General features: G+C 40.6%; 1 protein-coding gene across 1 annotated transcript; it reads right to left on the bottom strand.

Moving 5' to 3' along the window:
• Positions 1-13,311: 13,311 nt before the first annotated feature.
• Positions 13,312-14,250, bottom strand: LOC101040803 (olfactory receptor 1D2). Its single transcript, XM_003933079.4, has one exon. The coding sequence runs from the start codon at positions 14,248-14,250 to the stop codon at positions 13,312-13,314; it is 939 nt and encodes a 312-aa protein (XP_003933128.3).
• Positions 14,251-15,691: the final 1,441 nt, after the last annotated feature.

Genomic DNA, 15,691 nt, shown 5'->3' on the forward strand with positions numbered 1-15,691 from the left:
TTATGTCAAAGATCACTGGCCACAGATGAGCATAGCAGAGATAATCACAATGACAAAGTCTGAAAGGTTGTGAGAATTATCAAAATGTGACACGCAGATGTGCAGTGAGTGCCTGCTATTGGGAAATGGCCCTGACAGGCTTGCTTCACTCAGGGTGGCTGCAAACATTCAAAGAAAAAAAATGCAACACCTGCAAAGTGCAGTAAAGCCGAGTGCAACATCATGTAGTGTGCCTGTACATGCTGTCTACAGGAGACACACTTTTTTTTTTTTTTTTTTTTTTAGGCTGGAATGCAGTGGCGTGATCTCAGCTCACTGCAACCTCTGTTTTCAGGATTCAAGCAATTCTCCTGCTTCAGCCTCCTGAATAGCTGAGATTACAGGCGTGTGCCAAGACACCCAGCTCATTTTAGTATTTTTAGTAGAGATGGGGTTTCACCATGTTGGCCAGCCTGGTCTCAAACTCCTGACTTCAGGTGATGCACCCACCTCGGCCTCCCAAAGTGCTGGGATTACAGGTGTGAGCCACCGTGCCCAGCCCAGGAGACAAACTTTGGATTTAAAGGTACAGATAGGTTGGCTATAAAAAATGGGACTGTGTGTGTGTGTGTGTGTGTGTGTGTGTGTGTGTGTATGTTTGTGTGTGTGTATATATAGATGTAGATATAGATATAGATATCTATCATGCAACATCTACCTCTAGAAGCTGGAGTGGTTATACATTAGCCTTTAAATATAAAAATAGAAATAATAGACTTTAAACTTGTTTAAAGTTAGAGATAAAAAGATACATTCCATAATGATAAGAGATTTAGTTCATCAGAAATATGTAATAGACACATAGATACCAAAATGCTTCAAGCAAAAGTTGACAGAAACGAGGGGAGAAATAGATAATTCAACAATAGTAGTTGAATAACCAAACATCCCGCTTTTAGCAATGAACGGAAAAACTAGGTAAAAGATCAAGGAAGTAGAGGACTTGAACATTACAAATGAAGGATTCCTAACAGATATCTAGGAATTCCACCCCAAACTAGAACAAGATTCTTTTCAGCTGTCCTTGAAACATTCCCCCAGATAGACCATATCCAAGGCCATAAAACAAACTTAAATAATGTTCAAAAGATAGAAATAACCCAAAGTGGCTGGGCGCGGTGGCTCAAGCCTGTAATCCTAGCACTTTGGGAGGCCAGGGCGGGTGGATCACGAGGTCAAGAGATCGAGACCATCCTGGTCAACATGGTGAAACCCCGTCTCTACTAAAAATACAAAAAATCAGCTGGGCATTGTGGCGCGTGCCTGTAATCCCAGCCACTCAGGAGGCTGAGGCAGGAGAATTGCCTGAACCCAGGAGGCGGAGGTTGTGGTGAGCCGAGATCGTGCCATTGCACTCCAGCCTGGGTAACAAGAGCGAAACTCCGTCTCAAAAAAAAAAAAAGAAAAGAAAAGAAAAGAAAAGAAATAACCCAAAGTATGTTCTTCAATTACAGAGGAATGAAATTGGCAATGGAAAGAAGAAAAAAGGTGGTGAAAATTCACATATTTGTGGTGATTAAACACCATACTCCAAAATAACCAATGAATCAAAGAAGCAATAGAAACAAAAGGTAAATTAAAGTGAAGATACAACATTCCAAAACTTATGAGATTCAGGGAGTGTCGGGAAAATGGTGGCTAGGAGGCAGGATGAATGTGCAGCTCCCACTCAGATTGACAGAGCAGCCTGTAGAGACTCACATTGTGAACTTTTGCTCCAAGAACGACCACAGGGCATAGCAGGAAAGCCAAGGTAAAGTGCTTACCTCTACCTGAGCACGAAGCATGCTTTCCGACAAACTTACCATGTATTTTCCCTGAAGTAGCTGAACGTCCCCATTTCCTCCAGAATAGCTCAAGTTTATGGCTGGGCGGTCAAGGCCCAGGACGCTTCAGCCCCATTGGACTCTCCTGCTTGCCTGACCTCCACTCTCTACTCTAGCAGTGCCTTTGTAGAACACACAAAATATTTTCTCTGTCCTTCATACTGATTGTTACTTTTCACCAAATATGCTTTCTTCATTCTGCTTCTCCAGCCTGAATTTTTCTCATTCAGCTCTTTTCAGCCTGGTGAGACCTGCTCTACCACCTGCTTCAGCACCTCCTCCTAGTGACATCTTCTCGCGCCCCCAGAGGTAACCACTGCAGTTTCTGCACTGTTTTTGGTCTTAACATTCTTTCAGGATTGGCCCTTTCCATATTTGGCTTAATTATCCAGTTTTTACAGGACTATGAGAGTCTCAAGAGTGGGGACAATTCTCTGTATTCGTTCGTCCTTAGAATCTTGCAGTAGAATGATTTATAATCTTTTGGATATATACCCAGTAATCGGATTGCTGGGTCAAATGGAATTTCTATTTCTAGGTCCTTGAGGAATCGCCACACTGTCTTCCACAATGGTTGAGCTAACTTACACTCCCACCAACAGTGTAAAAGTGTTCCTATTTCTCCACATCCTCTCCAGCATCTGTTGTCTCTGGATTTTTTTTTTTTTTTTTTTTTTTTTTTTTTTTTTTTTTTTTGAGACGGAGTTTCGCTTTTGTTACCCAGGCTGGAGTGCAATGGCACAATCTCGGCTCACCGCAACCTCCGCCTCCTGGGTTCAGGCAATTCTCCTGCCTCAGCCTCCTGAGTGGCTGGGATTACAGGCACGCGCCACCATGCCCAGCTGATTTTTTGTATTTTTAGTAGAGATGGGGTTTCACCATGTTGACCAGGATGGTCTCGATCTCTTGACCTCGTGATCCACCCGCCTCGGCCTCCCAAAATGCTGGGATTACAGGCTTGAGCCACCGTGCCCGGCCTGTCTCTGGATTTTTTAATGATCGCCATTTTAACTGGCGTGAGATGGTATCTCAATGTAGTTAATCACACTGCCATGTGTGTACCTATGCAACAATCTTGACTGTTCTTCACATGTACTCCCCAAACCTAAAATGCAATAAAAAAAAACTTCTTAAAGAATTTGTAAGGTTCTAAAAAAAAAAAACTTGCACAATGCCAGGCATAATGTAGAGATCAATACAAGAGGGTTGAACTAAACCATATAAAATATTAGACATTTCACGCATTTGAAATGAAGGGTCACGTGCCCAGAAGCCCATGTATAGCTAAAAATGTAGTTGCTTAGAGAATTAGCTGATGCCAGGGAAATGTGGAGCTTGTTCTGCAAATTCAAATTCAATACTGAACATGATAAATTTGAAGTAGCAGCTGGGTAAGGAAATGTAGATGTGGGAACTGTGAGGAGGTTAAAGTAAGTTGGAGCTGCAAGCTTTGGTGGAGGTAGGATGGGGCAGGCAAGCATTTAGCAAATGAATGTTTTGTTGTTGTTTGTTTTGAGATGGAGTCTTGCTCTGTCACCCAGGCGGAGTACAACGACATGATCTTGGCTCACTGCAACCTCTGCCTCCCAGGTTCAAGCTGTTCTCCTCCCTCAGCCTCCCTAGTAGTTGGGATTACAGGCACCCACCACCATGCCTGGATAATTTTTATATCTTTAGTAGAGATCGGGTTTCACCATAATGGTCAAGCTGGGTCTCAAACCCCTGACCTCAGGTGATCCTCCTGCCTTGGCCTCCCAGAGTGTTGGGATTACAGGTGTGAGCCACTGTGCCCAGCCTTGAATGAATTCTTTTTTTTTTTTTTTTTTGAGATGGAGTCTCGCTCTGTTGCCATGCTGGAGTGCAGTGGTGTGATCTCAGCTCACTGCAACCTCTGCCTCCCAGGTTCAAGTGATTCTCCTGCCTCAGCCTCCTGAGTAGCTGGGATTACAGGAGTGTCAGCTAATTTTTGTGTTTTTGGTAGAGATGGGATTTCACCATGTTGGCCAGGATGGTCTCAATCTCTTGACCTTGTGATCTGCCCGCTTTGGCTTCCCAAAGTGCTGGGATTACAGGTGTGAGCCATCATGCCTGGCTGAGAATTTTTAAATCTCAATTTACAGAGTTCAATTCCCAGATATCCAGGGTCAGTGGTATACTGAAAGGAAATTTTGAATAAGAAGTGTGGATTGAAATCTGAGCTTAACACATACAACTTTTTCTTTCCTCATCAAATAACTCCCCATTTCTGAGCACTTGGACAGATAATGTGCTTATGTGCCTTATCTACATTAAGGCCTTTTATTTAGTCCACTCACAGCATTATTTGGCTCTGTGAGAGATGATTCCACTAAGAATATAGTTGCTCAGCTTGTAAAAGAATGGAGTCAGTATTTAACCCTCTATACTGATTCAAAGCTGATGCCCTAACTACCACCTGTTAAAGGAGAATAATAATGTCTACTTTATGCAAACTTAAGAGCTGAAATCCTGAATGTGGAAGTAGTTCTCTAACTTTAAAGCTGATTTTAAATGGGAGGTGCTGTTATGGGAATGGCAAAGGGAGCCCTATTTAACCATTTCCTCAAGCTTCTATCTCCCACCTCACTCCAGCAGGAAACTGTTCTCCACCCCAGACCTGGTTCTGCCCCCAACTCAGGCACCCTGGCATCCCTCAGTCCACCCTGGCGTCTGCAGGGGGTGGTCCAGGATGTCAGTGTTGTGACTTACGCATGTCCCGCCACTTGGTGCAACTGCATGGGAGGGATGAGGCAGCATATTATTATGGGCTTCCCATACAAAGGGATATGGATTGCCTCGGTCAGAAACTAGGGGGCAAAAGAGAGAGAGAGGGAGAAATATGAGCCAGGCTGTCACCCAGAAGACTTGAGTGCTGGGCCAGCAAAGGGCACTGGGAAGGAGGTGGACTCCCCATCTCAGAAGGGACTCAAACAGGCTAGGTGACGCCATGAGCTGAGTGATCATCGCAGAGCCAAGTCAAGCATTTAGTGGAAGGAAGTGCCTGTTAAGGTCTCCTTTAGCAATAAGGTTTTGGATTATAGATTAATGATGTAGTGGTCCTCTGGCATTTCAGTGAAGCTGGGAGTAACCCTGAGCACATGCTCTGGAGATCTTTTGTATTTACAGCTTCCCACATCTCTTATTTGTTAGTTCTCTTACGGATCTAACCACAAATGAGCCCATTTATTTCCCACACTATAGTACATATGTGCAGCCTTGATCCAAAGAGATCTGCCCAAAGTCAGAATGATTTGACAGCAGAGATGAGCCCATGACCAAAGCTCTGCTTGCCTCTTAGAGAAACAGCTAAAATGAGAAAGAGGGAACTGATGGGCTCATCCCTGAGATCACTCCAAGACCCCTACGTGACCTCAGAATGAAAAGGAGCACCATGGAGATTCCCTGACCACACTCGCCCACGACCTCTGTTTTTGCCGTGGAGAGAAATGGCCTCCACCTTCTTAGATCCCAGAGGAAATGACTTCCTTCCCGCCTTCTGGGTGGAACATCCTCCTGACAGGAGAGAAGATAGGAGGGAGGTGACAGGACTTCAGAAAACCAAGGCTGCCCAGAGGAATGGACACCTCTGCTTGCTGGCCCTTAAGGTATCATCTCCCACACTGCAGTGTGTATTAGGATCACCTGCGATGCTTCAAGACACAAAGCTGATTTTCCTGCCCCTTCTCCTGAACTACTGGTTCCATTCTGAGAACCAAATTCTTTTTAGCAAGCACCTAGCAATTCTGATCCTATACTTTGGGAAACACAGTTCTAACCTTGTAAGCATCAGCGGGTTCTGAACACTCATGTGTTCAGAAGGCCATAGAGACACAAACTATGTAGTGTGACTTGGAGGAAAGGAGAAAAATCCCACAAACTTGGCATTGGAACACTGGGCTTTGTACCTCCTCTGCTGCTCCCCTGCTGTATGACTTTGAGTAGGACACTCAGTCTCCCTGAGCCTCCTCATCTCACCCATGTGGGCATTATTGTAGGTTGTGAGAATCACGGGCAGCAGGGTGTGTGCCAGGAAGCCCCTGAAAACTGCAGAGTGCCAGAAAGATTGGTGGAATTGTCACGTTACCTTAAGCACTTAGCAGTTAGATTATGAAGATGTTCTGAAGTATGTGAGTATGTTTGCTTTTTTATCCTTGAAAATAAATCTTTGCTAAATCTTTGCCAGTGTTTTTTATATTTTATGCTAAAAGATTTATTATTGTGCTATTCACATTTAGATTTACTAAAACTGATTTTTGTATCAGGTGAGGTATAGGTCAAGATAGATTTTTATCCCACAAATATGCGAGAGAAAATGGAGGGAAAGGAAGAGAAAAGAGGGAGAAAGAGCTTGAGGCTGAGACCTACGGACCTTACCCACTGCTCTGTGCGGCTCTCAGAGTTCATCGGTTTGGCTGCCCTGACATTCCTGCTCTACAGGAAGAAAATTCAGTGAGGACGTAAAAGACTATAATGCGTTATTTTCTGAATAGAACTTGGTGACTTGTCCTATTCACTGTATGTAAACAGCAGAGAACTTGTTGCCTGCATCTTCAGACCCTGCAAGAGAGGAGACAGAATTTGAGGCTCTTTATGCCCTGATGAGGCTGGGCTGGTGGGGCAGGGGGAGGGGCGGGGATTTGAGAACTGATGTGTGGATTCCAAATTCATGACAGAAAGGAATAAACAGGGACGATATCAGACCTACTTGCCAGTTTTGGAGAGGCCTTGGGGATACAATCCCCAGGTAGCTTCTTGAGATGAACATGGGTAATTGCTTCAATGTTAATATCTAGAGGCAAGGATCTTGGGAAATGAGTCTTGTTTACAAAAAGTAAACCAGCTCTTTATTATGCAGCAATCCTAAAACACACACTAGGAGTAGGAGTCAGCCAGAGATAAAGCAGATCTCATACATATTGCAGCCTGGCTTTGACTTTTCAGAGGTCTGGAAAATCTGAAGTACTAAACTACCACTAGAATGATCTAGATTTCTAGTTACCCCAAGTACTCAGCAAAAGCAATCAAAAAAATATCCTATTTGGAGGAACAGTGTCACCTGAGAGCTCAAATTATTTCTCTTAATGCTGTTTCAAGCACAATATCCAACATACATCTGAAGATAAGAAGACACAGAAGGGTGGAAGATTCCAGTAGCAAGAACCAATACATGGGAGGCAGATACAGCTTTAAAACAGTCATGCTTATGGTGTTTTAGAAAATAAAGTGAAGCCTGAAAATTTTGTCAGTGACTTTTACAAATGGAATGGTCATAATGAGTAACCAGCACTCAGATGAAAACACATGACTGGCCCTCCAGGAGTCACCTCATTTTCCTTTGTAGTCATGGTTCCTGCATAGGTAATCAGTATCCTTACTCCTAATAGTTCATCCTAATAGCATAGTTTTATTCATTTTTGTACTTTATATTAAATCATACAGTTCTCTTTTATATCTGCTTCTTTCACTCAGTATTACATATGTGTGATACAGCTATACTCTTGTATGTGGTTATGTATTACTGCTCTTGTTTATTCCTGTATAACATTCTATTGTATGAATGCACCATTTAATAAATCCATTTAACCATCAGTAGCCAATTGGGCCTGTTCTGAATAGGGCAGACGCACATTTCTGTTGGAAATATACACCTGGCTTGAGTTTCTATACCTAGGACAGCCTCACGTGTAGGAAACAGGAGTAAAGAGTTTTCCAGAGTACAGGTATCAATTTTAATTTCCCTAAGCAGTGTATGAGGGTTCTGGGTGCTCCAAATTTTAACATAATTTGATATCTGAAGATATTTTGGTGTGTATGTAGTGGCATTGTTTATGGTTTTAATTTGCATTTTCATGTCAAGTTATGCAGTTAAGTACTTTTCTATATGGTTGTTTATCATCTATATCATCTATTGACCATATATCTTCTTGTGTAAAGTAAGTACCCATTCAAGTATTTTGCTTATTTTTCTATTAGGTTATCTTTTTATGTTGGTTTGTAGCTCTTTACATGTTTTATGAGTCTTTGCAAATGCTTGTATTAGGCTGGGGCAAAAGTGATTACGGTTTTAAAAACAATGGCAAAAACCGTATCACTTTTGCCCCAACCTAATAGTAAGACTATCTATGTCAAGTTTGTGGGTTGGCTTTTATGCAATTAATGGTGACTTTTGAGAAACAGAAGATTTAATTTTAGCGTAGTCCAATTTATCAATTTTCATTTCACAATTACTGCTTTTTGCATCCTTTAAAAGAAATCTTTGCTAAATCTTTGCCAATGTTCCTTTTTACGTTTTCTGATAAAAGATTTATTGTTTTACCATTCACGTTTAGATGTACTACCAATCTAAAACTGATTTTTATATCAAGTGAGGTATAGGTCAAGATATATTTTTATCCTACAAATCTGAATCTCCAACTGATCCAGTCCCGTGGATTGAAGGGACTATCCTTCCTTTCCTTACTGCATTGCTGTGTAAATGTTTTTTTTTTTTACATCTTCACTGAGGTATAATTAACAAATAAAAATTATTTGAGGTTTACATAGTGCTGTTTTGTTTGTTTTGTTTTGTTTTTTTGAGACGGAGTTTTGCTCTTGTTACCCAGGCTGGAGTGCAACCTCCGCCTCCTGGGTTCAGGCAACTCTCCTGCCTCAGCCTCCTGAGTAGCTGGGATTACAGGCACGCGCCACCATGCCCAGCTAATTTTTTGTATTTTTAGTAGAGACGGGGTTTCACCATGTTGACCAGGATGGTCTCGATCTCTTGACTTCGTGATCCACCCGCCTCGGCTTCCCAAAGTGCTGGGATTACAGGCTTGAGCCACCGCGCCCGGCCCATAGTGCTGTTTTGAGATATATAATATGTATCTATTCTAAATCACTACCACAATCAAGCTAATTATCATATCCATCATTTCACATAGTTACTCTTATTTTGGTGTGAGAAATTCTCTAGCTCTTTCTATGTATAAGATTGAGAGAATACACTAGATCTATTCTCTTAGCAAATTTTGAGTACATAACAGAGTATTGTTGACTATAGACTGGGTGTGGTGGCTCAGTCCTGTAATCTTAGCACTTTAGGAGGCTGGGGTCAGAGGATTACTTGAGGATAGCAGTTTGGGACCAGCCTAGGCAACATAGTGAGACTCCATCTCTAGAGAAATTAATAAAAAATTCATCAGTAATGGCGGTGTATGCTTGTTGTCTTAGCTACTTGGGAGACTGAGGTGGGAGAATTGCTTTAACCCAGGAGTTTGGGGCTACAGTGAACTATGATCATGCCACTATACTCCAGCTTGGGTGACAGAGCAAGACCTTGCCTCTAAAACACCACAACCCCCAGAAACAATACCACCAAACTATAGTTACCACGCTATATATTAGATCTCCAGAACTTTGTCATAATTGAAAGTTTGTACCCTTTCACCAATGCTTCCATAATTCCTCCATCTCTGACCTCTGGTGACCACTCTTTTAGTCTGCTTCTATGAGCTGTGCTTTAAAAAAAATCTTTAACTTTTAATTATTGTGAGTTCATAGTAGGTGTATATATTTATGGAGTACATGAGATGTTTTGATACAGGTATGCAATGTATAACAATCACATCATGGAAGATAGGGTATCCATCCCCTCAAGTATTTATCCTTTGTGTTACAAACAATCCAATTATGCTCTTTCAGTTATTTTAGAATATGCAATTGAATTATTATTGACTGTAGTCACCCTATCATGCTATTAAATACTGGGCCTTATTCATTCTGATGATTTTTTTTTTTTGGTACTCATTAACCATCTCCCCCCACCACTATCCTTCCCAGTCTCTGGTAAGGATCCTTACTCACTGTCTCTGAGCTATACTTCTTAAGATTCTACATATAAGTGAAATACTGCAGTTTTTGTCTTTCTTTGTGTGTCTTATTTTGCTTAATGTTCTCCAGGTTCATCCATATCGCAAATGGCAGGATTTACTTCTTTTTTATAACCAAGTAGTATATATATTTTTGTGTGTGTATAAGGTCTAGATGCCTCTGATTTTTATACGTTTATTTTATCTCCTGCAACTTTACTGAATTTGTTAATTCATTCTAATGTGGTTTTTTTTTTGTGTGTGGCGTCTTTAGGGGTTTCTACATATAAGATTATAAATTATTTTACTTATTTTGTTCTGATTTGGATGTCTTTAAAAATTTTTTTTATTATACTTTAAGTTCTGGGATACATGTGCAGACTGTGCAGGTTTGTAACATAGGATATACATGTGCCGTAGTGGTTTGCTGCACCCAACAACCCATCATGTACATTAGGTATTGCTCCTAATGCTATCCTTCCCCTAGTCCCCTACCTCACAACAGGCCCCAATGTGTGATATTCCCCTCCCTGTGTCCATGTGTTCTCATTGTTAACTCCCACTTATAAGTGGGAGTGCTGTTTTAATATATGTTATATATATCTATTGTAAATGATTACCACAATCAAGGTAATTAGCATATCCATCATTTCACATAGTTACTCTTACTTTGGTGTGAGGAAGTGGTGTGATAAGTGAAATTGTGAACTCTCACTTATGAGTGAGAACATGTGGTGCTTGGCTTTCTGTTCCTGTGTTAGTTGATGTCTTTTTGTTTTTTTGTTTCCTAACTGATCTGGCTAGGGCTTCCAGTGCTATATTGAATAGAAGTGCCAACATATCATCTTTGCTTTCTTACAAATCTTAGAAGAAAAGCTTTCAGTTTTTCTTCATGGAATATGATGCTTACTGTGGAATTTTCATATACGGCCTTTATTGTGTTGAGGTAAGTGAATTCTATACCTAATTAGTTGAGATTCATCATGAAATGGTTTTGGATTTTGTCAAATGCCTTCTCTGCATCTGTGGAGATAATCATGTTGTTTTTATCCTTTATTCTGTTAGTATGGTATATATATGGTTTATAGTATATATATATGGTATATAGTATGGTTTTATTGTCTGACTTGTATATGTTGAATCAACCTTGCATTCAGGGATATATCCTACTTGGCCACAGTGTGTGATCCTTTATTGTGCTGTTGAATTTGGTTGTTTTTATTTTACTGAGTATTTTGAATCTATGTTTGTAAGAGATATTGGTCTACATTTTTCTTTCTTGTGGTGTCTTTGTCTGGCTTAGGTAGGGTGATGCTGGTATCATTAAATGAATTTGGAAGTGTTTCCTGCTATTTTTGGAAGAATTTAAGAAGTTTGAGTATTAATTCTTCTTTAGATATTTGTTAGCAATTACCTGTGAAGCCATTTGTTTATGGTTTTTTGTTTGAAAGTTTTTTTAAATGATTGATCCAATCTTCTTATTTGTTATTAGACCATCCAGGCTTTCTATTTCTTATTCAGGTTGAGAGGTTGTATGTTTCTAGAAATTTTTCAGTTTCTTATAAGTTGTCCAATTTATTGGATTACAATTGTTTATAATAATCCTGACTTTTTTATTTCCATGGCCATAGAGAATAGAAATATTGCCCCTCCTGATTTTGTTTGAGTATTCATATTTTAAAAATTATCTTAGCTAAGGGTTTTTTTCACATTTTTTTCCAAAAAACAATGTTTAGTTTTGTCTACTTTGGGTATTGTTTTCTGTTTCATTTATTTCTGCTCTATTCTCTTTTTTAAAAGTATATACACACACACACACACACACACACACACACACACACTTTAATTATTCACCTGTTAACTCTATAATACACCAATCATGAGCTAGTTTCCAACAGTTACATTCCCTTGATCATGGCTGCATGAGGATGTGATTAACTGGAAAAACAAAAGACACGACCAGAGATGACATCATGCAACCCATGCCGTTGCAATACAATTGTCAAGTTTGCTGATGGTTTGGTAAAGCCGGTTCAGTTCTGCTCCCTTTGCCAGGGATTCTCACCTGTGTGAAAATTGGACCAACAGTGGTGGTGCTCCATTTCCTGGTTCAACTTTTCAGTGGCTTTATCCAAAATGTCACTGGTGACTGGTTGTTGTAGCACCAGCCCAATCTTCTCTGTCCCACGCTGGGGCATTTCCAAGTGTGGAGGTAATACTGCAGGTTGGCATGCCCTATGCCAAACTTGAGCTTCTCCAGGAAGGTTTTATTCTCTGTGAGATCCAGTGCATTGAACACATCAAGTCCTTTCATTTTGGGAAGGACAAAGGCGTCCCTCATGAGGTCTAGAAGAGGAGTCTGGGTGTGAACCTTGTAGAAAGAATAAGCAGCTTTGAGACTCCTGTGGGTTGGATGGTTCGTGATGCTGGAGGGCAGCATATAAAAGCTCAGGAAATCCGTCACTTCTCCGTTACCATTTTCCACCATGAAAGTGTCGATGGTATTCTGGGGCTACAGCGAGTGCTCCACCTCCTCCTGGCTCATGACTGGCGTGAGGTGAAACTGCTTCATGTACCTGGTGAGGAGCTGGTACACTACTGGAATGTCTTTTTTTTTTTTTTTTTTCCCATTGGTTGCAGCCCAGCTGTCTTGGGAGTCTGGCAGTTGGAAGAGCTTCATGATGTGCTCTGTGGTCATATTTCTACTCAGGCGGATGAGAGAGGTACTGTCTGTTCCACCATCTTGTTGACATCACTCCTTTCACCTCTGTTTTGAAGTCTCTTTTACCTGATGTCATTGCAGCAATATTTCACTTAAAATATTTAGTGTTTTCCAAATATGTCTGTTTCTCTTTTTAATTTCAGGTGTTGTATATTCCTGTGCTTTCAGGATGTCTCTTTAAATATCTATCTGTATTTTGTTTTTTAATCAGTATGTTAAACATTGCCTTTTAATTGATGAGTTATGTCCATTTATGTTTAATGTAAATTTATGTACTTCCCCCAGATTATAACCTCATGTTTGTAACCCAGTTTGAGGCCTCTGTAGACATTCATTATAAATAGAATGAGTTGATTAATGACTGCATGAATGTCAAATGAATTGAACTCCTCACTGCCCACCCCCTACCCCCGTCAAAGTCTATGTAAAGTGCTGGCTCAGCTGATTCAACTATATATGATTGCAATCTCTTTTAAATCATCACAGCCAAGTGACCAACTTTCTCATCCGCTACTATTTACTTTGGATGTGTGCTAGATGACAGAAGTCTCTAGGTTTTAACTGGATATAGTCAAATAAGACCAAGAATGTAGTCCTGCAGTCAAGTACATTGAATATTTTGACCCTGCAACATTCTAGTATTGGTGTTAGTGTGACCTTACTTATAGCCAAGGCTGATGAGCCCTGGGGGACACCAGGTTACAAATAAGTCTTTTTTTTTTTATCACCACATGTATATATGTTGTCTCTGAGCTGGAGCTATATCCCAGTCACTGCTGTATAACACATAGGGCAATCCCTTACATAGCATGAAGGATATTCCCAGTCTCCACTTTAAGGCTGTCTTTCCAAATTGCCCTCAGGTAAGCCTCTGAAAGTGTTTATCTAGGAGTCTTCCCAGAGCCCCATGCATGTCCTTGTTCCTCAGGCTGTAGAGGAAAGGGTTCATCATAGGGGTCACCACAGCATACATCACTGTGGCTACTGAGTCCTTCACAGAGTAGGTATGGAGGGGCTTCAGGTATACCATACAAAGTGTCCCATAGAAGAGAGAGACTACACCCAAATGGGAGGCACAGGTGGAGAAGGCTTTGTATTTCTTAGAGACTGAGGGTATTCTGAGGATGGCTCTGACAATCAACACATAGGAAATGATCATAAAACCAAAGGGAATGAGGAAGATAAAGCAGCCTGTGGCAATCAGCACTGTGTGATTAATCTGAATGTTGGAACATGCCAGCCTCAGCAATACATACATCTCACAGAAGATGTAGTGGATTTTTCGTGACCCACAGAACGTCACTCTGGTCATGAGCAGGGTATGTATTAGGCCATAGAGAACAGATAGGACCCCACACAAGGAAAGGAGTAAGATACAGAGCTTAGGGCTCATGGCTGTGGTGTAGTGAAGGGGGCAGCAGATGGCCACATAGCGGTCATATGCCATCACAGCCAGGATGAGGTTGTCCAGGGCCACCAAGGAGACCAGGAAGTAGAGCTGTGTCAGACACCCTGCATAGGAGATGGCTTTGTTCTGGGACTGGAGGTTCACCAGCATCTTGGGGATTGTGTTGGTGACAAAGAAGAGGTCAGTGAAGGAGAGGTTGGCCAGGAAGAAGTACATGGGTGTGTGCAGGCGGGAATCAGAGCTGATGGCCAGGATGATGAGCACATTTCCCACCACCGTGACCAGGTACATGGACAGGAACATCCAAAACAGGATCCGCTGCTGCTCGGGACTCTCCGACATCCCCAGGAGTAGGAAATCTGAACCTTTACTCTGGTTACCTCCATCCATTTCCCCAACTCTCTGCAGCATTCACACCAACAAATATTTACCAAATGACCTTAATTGAATAAAAACATGAAGATAAGCAAAATCGACATTTTCTTAGAATTAAGAAAGAATATCTCACACCCAATTTTATAATTTTTGAAAATAAGAAAGTAAAAAAAAAAGTTTTTATGTGATGTAATTATTTCTGTAACTTCAAAGCTGGTATACTCAATGTTAAAGGAGTAACGTGTAATTCTTATTTTCAATTATGTCATACTATTCTTGAAGTGTTTAGTGATTAGTATATTATCTTATGTATATGTTTTAAAATAATATTTAGTACAGATAATATGCAGTATAAGAAGCAGTTCAAAAATAAAAGGGAGAAAATAAAAATATTTGAAAGGAGTACAAACAATTTGTGGATATGATGATCTATCTGGAAAAAGTAGGACTATCAATTGAAAGACTATTAGAAATAAAGCGAGTGGCTGGGCACGGTGGCTCAAGCCTGTAATCCCAGCACTTTGGGAGGCCGAGGCGGGTGGATCACGAGGTCAAGAGATCGAGACCATCCTGGTCAACATGGTGAAACCCCGTCTCTACTAAAAATACAAAAAATTAGCTGGGCATGGTGGCACGTGCAACACGAGAAAATATCCACCTAATGGAAAAGAAAGTGGTAAAGGAAAATAAGGAACAAAAGGACATGGAACACACAGAAAACAAAAAGTAAAATGGCAGACATAAATCTAATGATATTAATCATAACATTAAGTGTTACTGCACAACAATTCAATCAAAAGGCGGAGACTGTCAGAGTGGGTAAAAACATGATCCATTCATATGCATTCTACAGAAAACCTACTTGATTCAAAGATACAACAAGGTTGAAGGCAAGAAGATGGGAAAAGACATGCAATCAGGAACCAGAGGAAAAACAGAATGGCTATACTTTAGCCTTAAAATATAAAAATGCCTTTTAAAGATTAAAATAGAGTTTACACTGACCTGGTGGCTCATGCCTGTTATCTCACCACTTTGGAAGGCTGAGGTAGAACTGCCTGAGGTCAAGAGCTCAAGACCAGCCTGAGCAACATAGCAAGATTCCATCTCCTAAAAAAGAGTTTAAGTCAAAAAGTCTTACTAGAGATAAAGTGAGACATTTTATAATGACAAGTGGATCAATCTATGAAGAAGATATAACAATTACAAACATATATGTACCACAATACATGAAGGGAACTCATGGAAATGAAGACAGAAATATATAATTCAACAATAGTAATTGGAGAATTCAATACACCACTTTCAATAATGGGTAGAACTAGACAGAAGATCAACAAGGAAATAAAGACTTGGTCAACACTGTAAATTAACTGCACCTAACAGATGTCTATGTAACACTCTGCCCAACAACAAACAAGAGAAAGAAAGAAAGAAAGAAAGAAAGAGAAAATTA

Source organism: Saimiri boliviensis, chromosome 17 (assembly GCF_048565385.1).
Source record: "Saimiri boliviensis isolate mSaiBol1 chromosome 17, mSaiBol1.pri, whole genome shotgun sequence".
NCBI classification, from domain to species: domain Eukaryota; kingdom Metazoa; phylum Chordata; class Mammalia; order Primates; family Cebidae; genus Saimiri; species Saimiri boliviensis.

Coding starts and splice junctions, on each gene's coding strand:
- LOC101040803 (XM_003933079.4), bottom strand. CDS start 14,250: ATGGATGGAGGTAACCAGAGTAAAGGTTCAGATTTCCTACTCCTGGGG.